Genomic DNA, 18,640 nt, shown 5'->3' with positions numbered 1-18,640 from the left:
ACTAAGACACACATTTGAAGGTGGGTCTATTTTGGACTTTTGTTTTTGTTTTTTTCTTTTAACAGAAGTGTCCATGAATGTGTGTCAGAAAGAACTTAAATACACTGAGAAATACAGTAGAAAGGCTATATTTACAGTCAATTAAAATGGGCACTGCCAACATATCCAATAACAAAAATAAAACAAAACCTTTTTTTTTCATGTTTCTATCATGCTTTTTTTCACAGAGATTTTTTTTAAATATGATTTTGTTTTTTAAAAAATACAATAAGGAAATAATTACATTCTTAATATGAGAACATTATCATACAACATACACCCTTGGCCAATTAATTTGAAAGTGTCTTAACAAAACTTGATACTAAATTAATATTCTCCATTTGAAAAATCAAATTGCCACAATCATCTCATTAAAAAAACACCCTTGATCCCCCAAAGTTATGATCTGGGATTTTATAAAAAAAAGCATCACCCATTAAAAAAAAAAACCAAACAAACAATTTCAAAAAAGCACCTGGTACAGTAACAGGCATTTGGTGAGGAAGTACAAGTGTAACATTTTCTTAGAAGATATAGAAATGGTTCAAAATACAAGAGTTTTCCTTTCAAACAAAATCATGCTGCTCTATGGCCGAGTTTGCCTGGTGATCCTGGAATCTAAAAACAGTGAGAAATACAAGTTCTGTTGCTCTTTATAAAAAATTGTGCAGCAATAGTGCTATTCAAGGCAACAGAGTACATTTCACAGCACTGAGAGTGGTCTACAGAGAGGTTGTTTCCCAAGCTTTTTGGTTTTCTTCCTTTCAGAACCTTGGCTGTTACACAGAACAGACAAAAGTGTGGTGGCTTTGTGGAGCCTTTGCTGGAGGAAGAGTGGAAGATGTTTAGATCGGGGGCAGCCCCTGTGCAGCAGGCACCACAGGGGCCCTGGGTGCTACAGGTGCTGCAGGAAGGCTGCACCACACAATTTCCATTTGCCTGGGCAGAGATTTGCACACATCCACCTCAGGCATAGATTAAAACCTGTCCTTGCCAAGGAATTTTTCTTTTTTTTTTTTTTTTTTAACCATGGGATAAGGGGGTGGAAAGAGACAATGCCAACATTGGTAAACAAGACAAGTGATCTGGCTTTTGACTACTCTGCATTACTTCATGTGGGACCACTTCTTAATGGAAACTGTTACATCACTGCTAACCCTGACTAGAAGCCTAATTTGCATTATAAATATGTACAGATATAAATTAAATATTTATTGAAATATACAAATAAATAACTTAATTTGAAATAAAAAGCCTAAATGAACTTACTTTTGCTTCAAATTTGTTTCTGCTATTATTTATGGGAATTTGATGCTGTTTAGTCCATAGTCACAGAATACAGAATGTGCCCTTGAGTTAGAGAGTTAGTAAGTAAGTGACCTAAACTAATATTAAAAATTGTGTTTTCAATGAAAACCACACTGACACTTGCTTTCCTACTGTATCTGCATTCCTGTGGCCCTTTGTACCAAGAAGCAAAGAGCCTTTTCTCATGCTGGGCCCATTTCTACACTGCTAAGGTCAGTGGGGTCCCTGCCCTAAATGCATTTGGGAACAGGACACAGCCCCATCTCCTGGCAGCTGTCAGGTCTTTCTGACAGATCTGTGCCCTCAAATCCCACAGGCTCCTGCAGAAGTCCTCTGGCACCCAGCTCAGCTGAGAATTCCAGGGTACCCCCCAGGAGTTGCACACACCCATTCCTAAAGGTGAGAGATAATCTGCAGGCTTGGCCACAAAGGGATGGGATCCTTGATAACTGCTGTCTTGCCAACTTCTGTGATTTTAATTGCAGTCTTAACTAATTATCAAGACTCCAGCCCTAACACCTGTGATTAAAACACTACTCATATTTTGAGGTAATTTTTAAAATTAATTTTCTACTCCTCGCAGTTGAGGAGGAAAAAAATCTTGAGAGTATGATTGAAAGCTCTCCAAAGGCCTAAAAAAAACAAAAGAGAAAACTTAAAAGAAGCCATCTGATTTATACATTCTCCTCCAACCCCCTTCTGATTTTTTAAATCCAATCTTGAGATTTTGATGGGCTTAAGTGGCAATTTACTGCATGTAATTTCTCGGGAATGACATGGATAAGAGACAAACACATTTTTGTAATTTTACAGACTAAAATGCAAGGTGTTATTTCCTAGTAATCAGAAATGGACCCCTGTTTGGGAAAATCCCCAATTATTTGTTAAACTGTTTATAAGAGTCTGAAAATTATTACCTTTTCAGTCCATCTTCCTCAAAAATAATAGCTGAGGTCTGAAAACAGACAAAGGAAACTAAGTACAGCAGTGTTCTACACCTCAAGTTTAACAATACTATATTATAAAAAACAAAACAAGACTGACTGCATAAGTCATTCTGAGTTGCTGTTTTCTGCTGAGGACTAAGTTCAATTGTTTTCTTTTTCCTCTTTAAAATGTACAGAAAATAAGCAGTATCTAAAAATACCTGTTAGCCTTTTAAAAAAAATCAGAAACAAGTCATAGTTCAAGAACATGACCTATGAAGATGACTGGTGCTTCAGAACAGCAATAAAGAGAACGTACAAAAACGCATCTGTCTTGAAGTTTGGCAGCTTTTTATCTCCCCATGACAAAAGCATCTGTCTGAAAAGTATCCCAAAAATGCTTCACCAATGAGTCCTTGTGGCCCTGCAGAGCTGCTGGGCTGAGCAGGCACTGCTGGCTCTGCGAGCACGTTTCTTCAGGTTTGCTTTGCCATGTGAGCAGCACCAGCAAAGTCTCTGCTGATGAGTTAGACCTGCTCTGTGGCACAGTTCCAAAGGCAGTTTTAACCTGCAGGAGTCAGGATTTCCCACCAGTCTTCAGCAGTGTTCCAGCTGTCTGATGCACTATAATTAACATTGCTGGTTCTTTGCTGCTTCAGCAAAGTAAACTTGCAACTGTGACTTTATGCTCCTTTTTAGTTCCTATGGTTGGGGTTTTTTTTGGTTTTCATTTTTTCTACCAGTGAAGTTGGAAACAAGGAGTTACAGCTAATAAAAAGGGGCACACGTAGTTACATAGCAATACAGTAGAGGGAATACAGGCAAATTAGCGCCAAGCTACCATTAACTTAACAGAGTTATAAAACTTCTCATGTTTTATCACTTGATGTGACCTTCCAGGTGAGTCCTTTGCAGCCTAAGTCTTGGTCTGTAGTAGGTAAGGCTTTTATGGAAAGTGACTGGCTTTGTTATGTTTATGTTCCATTTTTCATCTCCCATTCCTGGAAAGGGGGAAAAAAAAAGATACAGAAAATGTTAAAAAGAAATCAGGGATAATTCACTGATGTCATCGTATCTGCTAAGCCACAAGTAGGTTCAATAACAGTTTTTTCATTAACTTTGCTGGATTCAGCCCAAAAAATTAGTTAGGGAATGATAACAAGTATGTTCTGATAGTCTGTGCACAGCATCCACCCTTCCACAACTATGTACAAAATATTTTCTAGTGCAGTGCAAATAAGCCATGTTTGTATTCTGCAGAGGGGACTTCTGGAGCAATTGACACCCCACAGCTGGTGTACAGCACTCAGCTCTCCCTGAGTAAGGGAGAGGCTGATTTAAGCACACAAGACTCTCTAAATGACTGGTGTAAGACAGCAGGAAGCCCTCAATATCTCTCAGAGCTGACACCAAGTGATTGCTTTACTGCTCTTCAATTTTTTTGTTATAAGACTCATGGCAAACACATAAATTTAAAAAGATCAACTTAGCAGAGAGACTGACAGGCAGGGTTAAGAGAAACAAGTCAGTTTGCATTGCATTTGTTTCCCTTATAGATAATCCAAACTGAGCTATTGCCCGGCAAATTAAAGAAATTTCTTTGACTTTCTGTGCCTCAGTTTCCTCACCTGTTAGCTGAGGACAAGGACACCATCCACAGCAAAACATGTAATCTATAATGCTTTTGGTCACTTGTCTCAGAGCAAGGTATTGCCATTTCTTCTGCCACTTAAGTGAAAATCATGAGATTGCCACAGCTGAGCCCCCAGGTCAGTAAAACTTGCGGCCATCAAATGACACCTGGACTGAAGCAGGACAGGCTCACCTCAGGACATCCACACTGCACCCCTCCCTGAATCCCACCCTTTCAGCCATCAGGAGCCACTGAAGATCCCCAGGGATCCCTCTGGCTCCAGCAATCCCCTTAGAGGAACCCCCCAGCTGCTCCTCGCCAGGCACTGGGGGCTGCAGACTCCTCTCTGACCCACCAGAAAGAGACACTCTGCAGGCAGCCTGCTGACTTGGCTTCCAACCTGAATTCCTGAATTTAACACTCATTCCACAACATTTAAGAGCTCTGACTGAAATCCATTACTTATGCATGTAAATAGCTGTTCCTGCTGCTGAAAGCAGTAAGAGCATTAGTTTGGCTCAACAGCTGTATGACCATGACACCTCTTCAGCTGTTGTAAAATAACAGTAAAGGTCAAAGTTGATGGCTACTTTAGCAATATAAGAAAAAAAAAATATCCATGGGTTTAAAATTAGACAATAATTTACTTTGTTTCTAAACTTCTGTTTGGTTTTTTTTTTTAATTTAATTGGTGCTTTTACTAAAATTCAGTGTATTTTAAATACTCCGTTTTACTCTTCAAATTATGGTAATTTTAAAGTTTAATAACAGTACTGGTAGAAATTAGATTACTTTAAAAACTCTATTAAATCTGTGTTCTCTATAGATGTGCTACCAAAGCTACAAAGGAAGTCCTTGGCTAAGCAACTGGGAGAAGATTTTCTTTGAAGTGTTAAATAAGGCTTGAAAGCAGAAGCTTCTTTTGCAGGTGCAAAAGGAACTTTTTGTTTCTTTCCACTGCTCCTGCAGGTTCACACCAAGGAAAGAATGTCTCAGTCAACACTAACAGCCTGACTGGGAGCTGGGAAACTGGGACAGCTCCTTTTCTTCTCCAGTCCTTGAACACAAGCGAGATGTAAGATGCTGATATTCACCAGCCCACTAGTTTCAAAACCAAATCAGAAATACTAATTTCAGTTTTCTTGCTGCACATAACAATTTGGCTTTACAAACTAATTTGATATTTAAATGAATATGTGAAATGTTTAAATAATTGCTGTACAGAAAGGATATTTGAATCTTTTTACTTCTCTAGGACTACTGACGCAGAATATTATTTTCCATATTTAATTGGAGTTTCCATTTCTAGCCAAGTACAGATTAGACAAAATTGCAATTAAATGCCTTCTGGCTTTTTAAAAATATACATAATTACTTTCTAAAAAAAAAAATAAAAATTAAAGATACTTGTAAAAAAAGGAAGTTAAAAATTAAAATTATGTATGTGTAAGTATAATGCGTGTCCTGAACAGCCAATCCCCAAATTGCTGCACTTTCTTAACACTAGATCTGTCTTACTGCTTCTCTCTGTATTTCCTTCTAATGTTAGAGCATCTGAGAGGAGAAAGCTTTTGGTGGCAGAGCTTCCAAAGCTGCTGTCCCGAGCGTGCAGGGCACAGAGGTACAGGCGCAGCACTGCTGCCTGGTGAGCGTGGCCGTGACACAAGGCTGGCAGGCAACAGGCTCAGCATCCTCCATGCAAGGAAAGGGCCAAGGAGGGAGGCATTCAGGGCATTCAAATACACACCAGGAGTAAAAACCATATTCTGATATTTTTAACATTTGTACAACTCCCTCATAGCACTGGGAGAGGTGCCAGCTGCTGGAGATACAAGCCCGAGCACAGACATGGGATCAGTTTCACTCCCACAAACTGCACTGACATCCACGCCTGGAGAGCCAAGTCCTGCTCTGGGATGCTCATGTGTGACACCCTTTCCTGAGCCACATCTACGAGGCCTGGGCTCACTCACAGCTGCAAAAGGCCAAAAGAATTGAGAGCCAAATTCCACCCCCGCACACGTACAGCGACCCCCGAGCGTGGGGCGTGCTGCAGATGTGCACCTGATGGCAGCTGTGGCTGCCAAGGGGCTGGGAACAGATTGGGTTGCACTATCTAATTCAGCAAAATTTCACTCTTAATATTTAGTGCATGAGGTTTTAGGGAAAAAGCTGTTCAAGCTGAATTGGATACTTTGAGTTGTTTTTCACAGCATGGGAAAAATATGTTTAGTTGCTCCATATCCTTTTTGATTAGCCGAATCCTATATCCAAGATTCCTCTGCCAAAAAACTTGACCAACTTATGGTGCCATCCAAAGCACACCGACACCAAACACAGGAGGGCTTTTCCTGCATGGTATGTGCTGAGCATAAAAAATATACTACAGGAAGGTATTCTTTACACCAAAAATGTTTAGGTTCTTATAATGCCCTGGTTTCTCCAGCTGTAACAATTAGATGTCTGGATTTAATGTGCCTGTCCAGCACAAATCCATGCACCCATTTGCAAGCACTGTGCTCCGCTAGACCACACTCCCTGAGTATTGCTGAGCTACCATCCACATCTAAGACAAAGTGTACAGTTAGAGATGATATCGTTATGGCACAAATTAGGCTATAATTGGAAAACACAGATAAGCTTTAGAGCACATAAATCCTTCCTCAGGTTTGAAACACAAGCTGCAGACTTCAAAGTTGATTAGAACTGAAACCTATTATGCTGAGTGTAATTATTCTTAGTTGGATTTAAATGAATCAGGCTAACTAACTGGCAGGAAAAAGCAGTTGATGTCCATGCAAAGGGAGTAGAAGAAGGGTGAGAAAGCTGTCTCAAATGGTGTATCAGGAAAAATAATTATATTATGATAATTTAATAATAAAATAATTTTTTGAGATGCTGATTTTTCCGTATCTACTACATTTAGGTTCCAGGCTTATGCTCAGATACTGGAAATATATATAATCATTGAATACATGTAGCAAAAGTTACTTGAAGAAATCCAAGTACAGAAGACATCAATGAAAAAAGGAAATAGCCTTCATGAAGGACAAGTGTTTATGATTATTGCTGTTTATAATTACAACTAGCAGTGAACTACTAAATAAACAAAAGCTTGGGCCCAGCACTATTATTGCCACCCCTGGTTATGTGTTGCCCACATGTTTATGCTGCCAGCAAATTTAGCCCAGAAGAATGGTTATACAAATCCCACTTAAACTAAACCACAAAAATTAGAAAACTGTAACAATACAAGAAGACAGCAAATTTCAGCCTGGTACTTGCAAGACAAAATTGAAGTCATTAAACTTTGCTTTAAATGTACATTGAACAGATACTTGCACAACACATTGTCATTAATTATAATGTTCTCGCAGTGGCTGGAAAAGGTCAGATCCAATCTTGTGCCATTTTTAATCACTCACTGTAACAGTGCTCTTTTAACCACTTCTCTGCTACACAGAGTAGTGGACACATGGACTGTCTACACCAAAGACTACTTACTTTGCAAATCAAATCAAAAAAGCAACAGAGAAAAATATGGAATCAAAGTAGAGTCAAATCTATCTCCCAAACTTACTTACCAACTCTTCTGCAGAAGGTTCTACAAATCAGCAGTACTATGTAGTAATATGAATAATTTAGATATTCTCTTCTTAAGGCTAAATAAGACTTTGTAAGAAAGTATGAAAAAACACAGAAGAAGACAATTAAGACATGAGTGCTCTCACCTTTGCTTTTCGAAGGACATGGCCCCGACATGGAGAGTTGTTTGATGAGGGAGGTCTCTTCAGAGCTGCTGCACTGTTCACAGGGATGGAGCACTCAGTATCACTGGTATCACAGCTGGAGATGGGAGAGTTTTCCAAAGTTCGGTGCTTGAAAATTGGAGACTATAAAGAGCAAAAAACCTATATTGAGTTTCCTCCAAGTAGTCACACGTACAATATTTTCCACTTTAGATTCAGAACTGCAGAACTCTTTTTTAAATAAACTATATTCATAATGATGAATAGATGAGAAGGAGATTAGAGCACAGGAAACAAAACAATGTGCATGTGTGTTCTGTGATGAAAATTTGAGGTTTTTTTCTGTTAAACAGCTATGGGTCTGATTAAACAACTATGGATAATCCAGAGGAATTGATGTATCCCTCTCTGATCTTTCTGTGATGGCTGCTGCAGACACAGATCTGTAGCACAAGCTCCACCCTGAAGGTGTGAGATGCAGCCCTTGCAGAGTGTGACACAACTGACAGGGGACCAGCACAAGCAGATCTTCATCACTGCATGAGGACTTGGTGCATTTAAATCTCCCTGGGCTGGAGCAATGTCTTGATTGCTGCACTTATACAATCACTGAGGACAAGGTGCTGGCTTTTTGCACATTATCCTAACATATCCTGCCTGTGATTCCCATATCTACTTCCTCCCTGTTGCTGCTGCAGGAAATGTAAATAACACAGAAAGGCATTTAATTCTGTTCTTATTTCTCGGGCTTAAAAAAACATTATACTTTCAGTTCCTACTCATTTTTGCTGGAGCTGGGAAGGTTGAGCACTCCCAGCCCATTAATTGGGATTTGCATGTTCAATGGCTTTGCATACCTGTGGACTTGATGTTCCTGATTTGGGCTCAATAGCCAAGCCCAGTGTGATGCCACCAGCCAAGGCTTTCTTAAGGCTCTCCTTCACCTCAGTCAGTTCCAGCTCTAGATTTACACGTTCAGCCTCCTTCTGCTTACATTCCTCTTCCAGCTTCTTTAACTTGTCTTCAAGAATCACTTGGGTCTTCCTGCCTGTCATTCACAGCAATTTTATTATTTCAATAATAATAAAAATGTTAAAATGACAGAGAAATTATTGTCTTTCTAAAAAGTAAGGAAACAAGGTCTCTACGTATCAGTGACATAAAAAAAAATAGGTACTTTATAAAAAACGCTTGAAAATAAGAAGTTTAGTAGCATAAATCAAATGCTTTCTATCAAGTGACATTCTCAGATATCTAGTCTGGTTTCAAATCAGTATTGTTTTCTTTATTTTTCTGTATCATGAAAATATAATTAGCTAGTGACAAAAAAATTATTCCCGTGCTCTTCTTATCTGAAGTTCACACCAGTATAATTCCTTAGGTATGTGTATACATACACATGCATATATAAAATAAGGACATACACTTACACATATGTATTTTTATCTTTTACGTTTTTTATCTATATAGAAAGCAAATATAGACATTATAGAGCACTGCTCAGCATCGAAACCTAACCTTGTTTAGGGTGACATTCAGCACAAAATACTGTTTGGATAAGCTGTTTGGATAAATAAGCCTAATTCTCAGGTGAGAATTCAGCACAAAAAAGAACCTCCTACCAGCATTGACTTCAATGGCAGCACGCAGATCTTTCCTTTCTTTCCGGAGCTGGGCCAGCCTGTTCCGAAGGGCTTCTTTTTTCTTCAGCAGCTCCTCCTCTTTGCTTTGTAACTTCTTTGCATCTGCCTCCACACGATTCTTGCCATATTTGTACTGCTCTGCATCTGCATGTATCAGATTGTAGTTAATTAGGGTTTAAATTAACAGCACAACCCTGAACTGGTCCCTGAGACTAAACATGACATGAAGCATGTCACGGCTCCCCACGGCAGGGTGTTGCAACTGGATGATCTTCAAGGCTCCCTTCCAACCCAAACCATTCTATAATTCCATGGTTTGAGGAAAAGGTTTGGCCTTCCTCCTCAACTGGCTCTTTCTCAAGGTCCACGATTTCTGCCAAGTTCTGCAGCACAGCTATAACAATGATATGGGATAGAGTATGTTTTTTATATTTACACGAGGAAAATGAGAAATACCAGTTACTTTATAGCACACTGGTTTTGAAAAATGGCCTTGCCTTTCCCTGTAGTTCAGAAGATGGAAAGGAGGCTCCTCTCCAGCTATGAACCCTTCATTTCTAATTGAAAGGGTCAGAGGAAAAATCACCTGCTTGGCCTTTTGCCTGACTTTCATTCCTACTTCAAGTGCACATCTTTTCTCACCTTACATAAGAGAATACAAAAATGTTCACACTTCTTTGATGCCTGGCAGCTTTCTTTTTCTTTTTTAATTTCCCATACAAATGCTTTCATTTCGTGAAATGGCTGACATATATTTGTGGTCTGATTCATATCACAGCCCCCTCTACAGCTCTGCTCCAGTTGCAGACTCAAAGAAGATAGGCAGCTAAGAGATCACTTTGTCACATATCTGAAGGCACACTCTATGATATGAAATCATTCCTGACAAAGAGTTGTTAAGCCAGTTTTAATCAGTTAGAAGCTATTTACTTTAGTCCTAAAGTCTAACACCAATTTCTCTTGTTGCCATTAAATCCACGGCTTCTTAAATAAGACTTCATTAATAAGCCCACTTATGAGCAACACAGTGTTCTTACATCTATACCAGCTCCTCATCCTCCTTTTCCAACAGGAAGAAAGAATTCCGCTCTGTTCCAATTGAGGAATCATTATCCTTCTTTATTTCCCTGCTGTCCTCATGACTTTGCAGCAGCCACAGGTCCACATTTCATATTTATCCTTCTCCCATATGACCGGCACCCTTTTCTCGTGTGGCGTGGCTGGAGTTAAGTCACCAAAGTATCTCCTGCTCAGTCTTGGCATCTCCTCCTCGGCCTCTCAGCTCACAAAACCACACTGGTGCTGTCCCTTGTCTGCTAAGAGGGGAGCCCTTCTGGGCACCCTCCTGGCTCCCCAGCGAGGCAGCAGTGAGGACAGACACTTAGAGGCAGCAGTGAGGACCGACACTTACTGGATGCCGTGCGCTTCACACAGGAAACCGTCTCGGATTTCTTGGGCTGGCTGTTTAAAGTCCTCGCTTTTCCGGCGACCCCATTAGCAGTCACAGGAGGCTTCTTGCCTTTAAACTGTTTGAAAACAAAAGTACAAACGGGCTCCAGCTATTCCTGTGCCACTGGCATTACTTTCACCCTTTCATCAAGGGCAGAGCTTGACAGAATGCTGCTTGCTACATCAGAGAGCCTTAATAGAGCACATTGATCGAGCTGGAGACGGCGCTTCCTCCAGAGATGCCTCTGGGAGCTGCTTGCTCAGCGGGAGCCGTGCCAGCAATCACAGGATAACAAGGGGATGAACTCCCTGTTTCTGGTGGCATCATGGTTTCCAAGGCATTTAGAACCCTGGCATTTACAGTATTAAGAAAGCCACTGCAAGGCAGAAAAAAATGTATATTTTCATTTTTTTTTACAGTAAAGGCTCTTGAAACACAAGTTTTTCAGAGTTAATTTCACACAGTATAACCTACCAGGGTTTGCCACACAAAAAATTCAACATTATTTCTTATTTACTATATGACCTTGCTATCCTTGTGGATTTTTTTTGAAACAATATGATTATTATTACATGTTTTTTAAGTGCTAGGAGTTAATATATCGTTTCCCCCTTATACTACTTAAAAGCTTTTCTTACTTAAAAAAACCCTCTCATAATGGCCAGACAGGCTCAACAGATTACCAGGAACAGAGCATCTCATGTTCAAGGGGTTTCCATTTAGAGGGCTCACAGAAATGAACTGAAGCCGGGAAGATAACCCAGTCCTTCTCATAGTGTCTCCATGGAGGATGCTCCAGCCAAGCACAGGGCACATGTGTGCCATGCTCTGTTCTCCTCCTCCCAAAGGTTTGTACGGACTGAATTGGGAATGCACTGAGAAGCTTGCTGCTGCAGTAATTTATTACTCATGTCTACCTCCAATTATGCATTGCACTGAATTCCAATATTCCAATATGAAGTTTTTGTAAGGGTCAAGTGAGTTAACACACAGTATGACAGGTACCTTATAAAAGCGAAATACTTATCTTAACTGTGCCATGCCAGATTAGATTGAAAACCATGCATCACTGTGATACATTCATACTGTGATACATTGGTTTAAGCCAATGACCACCTTTCAGAGACCAGCTAAGGGCTCTGAGAAGGTTCCTGGCATGGCTGTGAGCAAGGCTTGCCCTGCTCCCCTGCTGGGCTGTGCCCATCTGCTACAATGCTGAGCTCACACGACTTCATCTGCTCTGTAGGTTCATGTTTGAGGTACAAAAGCCTGCAGCCACCCTCAGAAAGCAGCAGAAAAATAGCCTCTTTTTTTTTTAGGGGAAGAAAGTAACAGGCAGTATTATACAGATGTCATTTATGAATATATACAACATAATTTACTAAATATATAGCATCAAGTTATTATACATTTGCATATTCATAAAATGTATAACCAAAGTATACATGATATATAGAAAAGTATACATGATATATAGATTAGTATATATACTAATATATACTAATTTCTAAAGAGCCAAATTTGCTGTCACAGTCAGGTCACATGTCACCTATCTTTTTTTGGGTTTTCTCCTAAAACATCTCTGCCTGAGGAGCCAAAAGGTAGCTATACATGCATTCAGGTTAGGTGTGGAAGGTCACATTGATTTTTTTGTTATTATTCACCATCTGCAAATCATCAAGAACATGCTGGCAAAGCCTTTTCCATGTACCACTACTTCCACATTGGAATTTACACCTTTGCAAACTTGCTTCATTTGCAGTGGGCTCGTAACTAAACTCCAGGCACTTCAGTGCTAACACTAAGGGACTCTAAGAGTTCCTAGAGATAACAACCAGATAAACAGAACAAATAAAAAGCTTTGTTAAGTATTAAACAGTACAGTACCTGCGAGCCAGATCCCCTCCCCACAGCAGAGGTATTAGTGACAGACTGAGCAGAAGACAGATTGGATGAGACAGGGTGTTTGTAATGGTTAGAGGAGAGTTTGTCAGCAGATAACCTATTGGCTTTCCTGTCAGCTGGCGGATAGCGCGCAAAGATTTTTGGAGACGGCAAGTTATCGTACAGGCCTGCGTTATCATAAAGCATTTCTTCTCCAATGTTCCTGCTACGAGAAGAAGGAAAGCCATCTTCTGGTTCCCACTGCAACACACACACCTCAGCAGTTAGTGAACAATGCACCATGCAGAACCCCCAAAGTGAAATTAAAACATTAGCGATGCTTTGGACTCCAGCAAGTCCACAGTGCTTAGTGAGCATACATCCTTACTACCGACACTATCTAGAAAGTGGGGGAAGGACACTGTGTGGAAAACAAGCATTGCATTCCATGGCTCACAGCCTCAGCCCTGAGTAACAAGCACACCTAACACCCTGACTGCACCTTCAGCACCCAGGGGGCAGAGGCAGACCCCGTTAGCAGGGGGATGCTCACAGTTTGCAATGATGAGTCCATGGGATTACATCTGGTACATGAGTTGTTAAAAGTAATACAGCCTAGCAGTTATCAGAAGCCAAGTTTTTTCTAGCTTGTTTTTTTAATTTCTTCAGGTTACATGTCTTTCCCATGAATATCAGCTGCTGGTATGCTTGCACATTTTATTTGACAGAGATTTATTATTCTGAGCTACAAGAACTAAAATAGTGCCTTTTTTGTTAGTTTTTAGAAAACTGGGAAGCTCAACAATAGTACTCCAGTGGTTCATCTGATTAATCTTAAAAGAAACCCACCTGACTGCTAAATATCCTTCCTTAACCCATCCTGGCCATGGCAGTACACTACTCAAACAAAGGCATGAGCACATACAAGAACTACTCGAAGACTGCTCTCCACACAAGTGATCATGCACTGTTCCCAAGAGGGGATTTCTAACATCTTTTGGACATTACTGACATATTGGAGGACTGAATGTCCAGTTAATTTCACACTTTGAAACTATTAATTTCCTTTGAGTTCACCCTTAGCGCGGCCTTTATACAACAGCCCAAATTAAGAGCTGACATAGGCTGTAGCTCCCCTGCAAACCTTCCTGAGGACCCCATATTGCTATAGGTGAGCATCCACTAGATGTTAAATCCTCTTACACATCTGCCTACAACCAGCTCTGCACTTCATGAAGATGGAAGTGAGCACTGTGGTTCTCCTTTGGGACAAACAGCACCTGTAACCCTCAGGAATGCAGCCACAGGGACTGAGAAGTGTTTGGGTGTCGGCGTTTTTTCAATAGACATCAAAAAGTGCCTGGTGTAACTGAGTCCTTAATTTTGCCCTTTCCAGTGTGATCTAAAAAAATACCTCCTCAAGTGAGTATTATATTCAAGGACTTGGCAACAAATCATCAACAGGCAACTGCTTTCTAAATGCACATTGGCTCACATGCAGGTTAATGTAAACAATATGTCCCATGCCCTTGTATTCTATAGGTGTGAGAGGAGCCTGCAACCCCCAATCAAAAAACCATGAGTTCATCTGGAAACTGCCCAGTGAGGATCGTTAGATAATACAATTTTCAGATGTCCACATGGCAATGAACACATGCAAAGCATTTGCTGTGTGCAGGCTGAGCTCTTACCGATCCGTTGATGCAGGGAACATCGTCGTAGTGGAGCGCCATTCCGCTGGGGCAGGCGTAGCCGTTGGCAGCGCTCCCCCGGTACGGGCTCGTGGATATTCCCCGCCTGTTCATGAAACTGCACAATGCAAAGGGAAAATAATGAAAACCAGCACTCAAACCTAAGCCTAAATGATGATACAGTGGTATATTTTCTGTGCCTGATTATGCAGCCTGGAAGCACGGAGCTTCTCGCTTTCTGCAGGGTGGTTTTTTCTTTCTTTGCTACTCACACGCTGCTGCTACAGCCAGGAACACAACATATGTTCCTGTTCTCCATTCTTGCAGTGGGGATATGGCTGTGTGAAGGCCAGGAGGGCAACAGCTGTAATTGCTCAGTGGCATGTTTACATAGGAACCTGCTGGTTTCTGTTACAGACCAGCCTGACAGGGTCCCAGAAACGCTCCCTCGCTGCCTGCACTGGGGAGAAGCAGGTGTTTCTGTGTGCATGCCTGCCCAAGGGGCTGCAAACTTAGGAAGTAAGAGAACTAAGAATAAAATCCAGCAGAAATTAAAAAAAACCCACATAATTTCAATGAAATCCAAGTTAATATTTCTATAAAAATTTCCTGAATAATTACTTCCTCAAAACCTGGGAATTCTTCTTTTCTGCATCAGGACTTTTGGCTGGCTATGGCACTATGTTTCCCAACTCTTTATGGGTAACTGTACATGCAAATACTCTATACGCTCATTCTTGCTCTGTTACACATGGTGGGCCTGAGTCCTCTGGAAACTTCAAAAGGGATACACATATATATAATATATTTTAATTTTTCCCCCTTATCCTGTTCCAATCAACACTGTTGCTTAATAAAGACTCCAAGGGTGAGTCTTCCTTTGTAGCAACTGCTGGAATTGAATAAGGTATAGAGTGAGATCCAAAATAATTCCATTCCTACGGTTTCAGGTGTACTTAAATGGGAAAACAATGTTTTCCATCCCAAACAATGGAACTATTCAGAGTCTGTGCTGACATTCATAAAATATGATAAAGCTGCTAAAGCAGAGAGGGTCTTCTGTAGCGCTGGCAGGAGCTCAGGAATGCTGTGGTTTCAACAGTTGCTTTCTTTTTGGCTTTGGAATAACATGGAGTCCTTTGAGTTTCTCATTCAGAGGGAGAACTGAGGCTCACCTGAGCCACAGGAAACCTGGGCTCACAGGAGGGATGAACCTGCCCAGCTCTCTGTGAACCCTTCTGGGCAGTGTGGGGATGGAAAAAAGATAGACAGCAGCTTTTCTTACTTCAAGCAAACTAACACCAAAAAGCCCAGGAAAACCCCATGATAAAAACGTTTTTAACCTTATCATAACTCATACCTTGTTAGTCATTATTAGAGGGCTGCATTTGTTTACTGTTCTTAAAGAAGAGCATTACACAAATGTTTCTGGTTGGTGTGAAGAACTGAGTTTGGAGTTGTTGCTCTATTTCTTCCTAGTTAAGAGGCTCCAATTACAGCAATATACAAAAACCATGTCTGAAAACTGGGATATTCATTAATGGCATCTGATGCACCTGTGGTAACTACTTCCACCACCAAAGGAAGGCAGGATTTATCTCAGTAATTGCAAACAATTCATAATCATTATTTCAATAATCCTCATTAATCATGTTTTCAGGTGCATCCATGCAAATTAATTGTATTCAGAAACTGCTAGAAGGAAAATTTGCCTGGAAGCACTTTTTCCTCAGCTTTTCCTCCGTACCTAATGACTCAGGTGAAGGAAATTGATGGGACTGGTAATGAGAAGCTGATAGTTTTGCAAAGCATCAGTCTTAATAAGTGAATAACCAATAATCTAAAGTGACTGAGTGATAAATTAAGCTTTAATGATAACTGCATTTTATTTGGAATACTGATATTCATTCTATAAAGGGCAAATGTAGCAGCTGATTAACATTTAAGTACCATTGTAATTTCTACTCATTTTCTAGCAGTTGTTGAAAATCAGCAGACAGCTACTCTATTGCTTATCAGCAAGCCCTCACAGGCTCTTAAAGACACCCAATGAATTTTAATTAATTCTTAGCAGGGAAGTTCTGCTATTTTGCAAGTTGTTTGACATTGCTTTCTAACATGTGGTCTAGTTGCATATGTTTTTTCACTTGGCTCCAATTAGTACCACATTTGTGCAGAAAAGGAAAGCCATGCAGAATTAATGGGAAAAAGGTTACCATTCTATTGCTGTTAAATGTGGTTATTGCTAGATGCTGACTGAAGCAAAAATACATGTCAACACAGGAGAAACTTTTTGAGCCCTATTAACTTCTAAACAAATATTAACGTGAAGTATGAACGCTAAGTGCATTTTAATTCTATCAAAATTATTTGGTTTTCACAAAACTGGGCTTGTGTTAACACTGTGTCACTTTGACTTCCATCAGAAACTGGAGTTTCATTGAAGCTGGGCATTTTCCCTTGTGAACTTCTTTTGGAAGCTTGCTAATGGCAATAGGATCCTCTTTTGGAAAACTCCAAAGCTTTTTTCCATTTTTTTCCCCCCTTCATTTTCTATCTGTTCAAACTCATGATGGGCAGATGGGGTGTGATTCTCTAATGTATCAAGTCACACAAATTCCAAATTAGTCTAGGGAGTGTCATCTTGCAGTAGGATGAGGGATGATGCCTTTGCCAGCTGTCTTCTCAGGCCACCCACTTCCTAACCACAGGGAACAACTCCAGCAGGGCATCCCCCTGTCCCCACTGTTTCTTCACTCCTGTTTATAAAAACCTCATCTAGCCAAGGAAAAATGATGGCTTTTCCCACCAAAGGCTGATTTAGTGCCTCAAATGATTTGAACATGTAAATCACTGTATCTGCTAAGTATGCATTTCTCCTTTTAGCACAGGATCTGTAATGGGGAATTCACTCTATTGATTTGCAATTTAAACAGTTTCCATGCTGCACCCTCTATGGACTTTCTCAATTTCCACCTCCTATATTAAACGCCAGAAATTAATTGAACTGAAGTGGTCTTGATAAAGTTTTTAATTAATTAGAAAGAACTTGAGAAGGAAACAGGGATTATGTGACTGTCCAAGATTTAAATTTGCTATATACTGTGAGTATATATATATATGCAGCATATAACACACAATATGCTGTATATTTCCCTATATGTACAGCAAGTACAGCCAATAAATGTGAATTACGTAGCTGTATATTTCAGAATATTTGTTCTCTTCCAGGAATAGCTCTAAGACTTTAGGTAAAATAGAAGATAAAAATATAGCATTTGGTAAGGAGACTTACTGAAAAAAACCTCATAAGGTTTTGAGTAAAGTTGCACAGTGCCTTGCATCTCTTACAGAACTTAGCAGGATTCCAACACAATAATCACAAACACATCTAACATGCTGCAATGCTGATCCACTTCAGGAGTTCAGTATGTGGCAAGGGAGGAGGTGGATGTTGATAAGCAGTGCTGGCAGTGGAGCTAAGACATGGCTGTGAATTCCCAGAGCCCTGGGAGCAGCACTGGGATCACGCTCACCAGAAGGTCTGCTTGGCAGCCTGGATGACGCTTGCCGTCATTTCCACGTCGATGTAGTCGTAGTGCAGAGCCCCAGGGTCTGTTGAAGACCCCGTTTCTGCCAGCAGAATTCCAATCCATCTGCCCATGTCTTCTGAGGAGGAGGCCTGTGAGGAGAGGGCAAGAACACAGGTCAGGTCTTGGCTCTGCCACTGGGCTGAGCATGATTGCAAAACGCGCATTCTTCTCGGTTGACAAATTGCTACCACATGGTATGAGAGGCTCTGGTTTCATTCTGCTGAACTCTTAAAAACCCCAGGATTTCATATTAAATCTGCTTTGCTAGAAGGAGGGCACTTTAACTAAGCTATGTGCTCATCATTTATGATGTAATACAAAGTGGGCAATCCACTAAAAAGATGAAAAAATAATCATTTAAGGCCAGTGGATTTAGATTCAAGTAATGCTTATTTTAGACTTTAGAATATTGAAAGCTTTAACATAATTATTTTCTTATGTTAGGCTGGAGGATTTTTGGACAGCAACACTCCTGAGAAGAAAGTGTTACTGTTAATCAGAAACAAAAGGGAAGAGGGAACAAAATAGTGAAGAGATTTTAATGTTACTTTTTGAAAAATTTTGCTACATTTGTGTAAATGATGCTGTTCATCTTCCTGATAACACAAGTAAAAGCATTAATGCTATTAAAATAATTGAAGTTTTTTTCATATTTTGCTTCAAGTCACCAATTCAGAAGTTAAACAGCAGCAAAACAAATATTGGATTGAAATAGTGGGGGAAA

At 40.3% G+C, this 18,640-nt stretch overlaps 1 protein-coding gene across 3 annotated transcripts in view; it reads right to left on the bottom strand.

Annotated features, from left to right (window-relative positions):
• Window positions 1–1,040: 1,040 nt before the first annotated feature.
• AFAP1 (actin filament associated protein 1) overlaps window positions 1,041–18,640 on the bottom strand; it is a 112,509-nt gene continuing 94,909 nt past the window's right edge. For 2 of the 3 annotated variants that reach the window (XM_005485731.4, XM_014266141.3), the window contains exons 11-18: window positions 17,860–18,005; window positions 14,324–14,441; window positions 12,636–12,893; window positions 10,710–10,824; window positions 9,278–9,442; window positions 8,513–8,703; window positions 7,638–7,799; window positions 1,041–3,274 (exon numbers count right to left, since the gene is read on the bottom strand). In XM_005485731.4, coding sequence (XP_005485788.1) covers window positions 3,248–3,274; window positions 7,638–7,799; window positions 8,513–8,703; window positions 9,278–9,442; window positions 10,710–10,824; window positions 12,636–12,893; window positions 14,324–14,441; window positions 17,860–18,005 — 1,182 coding nt within the window. In that variant the 3' untranslated portion in view covers window positions 1,041–3,247. The remainder of the gene's footprint in view (window positions 3,275–7,637; window positions 7,800–8,512; window positions 8,704–9,277; window positions 9,443–10,709; window positions 10,825–12,635; window positions 12,894–14,323; window positions 14,442–17,859; window positions 18,006–18,640) is intronic. The other variant, XM_074541706.1, reaches the window with a different exon arrangement.

The sequence above is a fragment of the Zonotrichia albicollis genome, chromosome 5 (genome assembly GCF_047830755.1).
Source record: "Zonotrichia albicollis isolate bZonAlb1 chromosome 5, bZonAlb1.hap1, whole genome shotgun sequence".
In the NCBI taxonomy this organism is placed as follows: Eukaryota; Metazoa; Chordata; class Aves; order Passeriformes; family Passerellidae; genus Zonotrichia; species Zonotrichia albicollis.
This window is presented reverse-complemented; position numbering and strand designations above follow the sequence as displayed.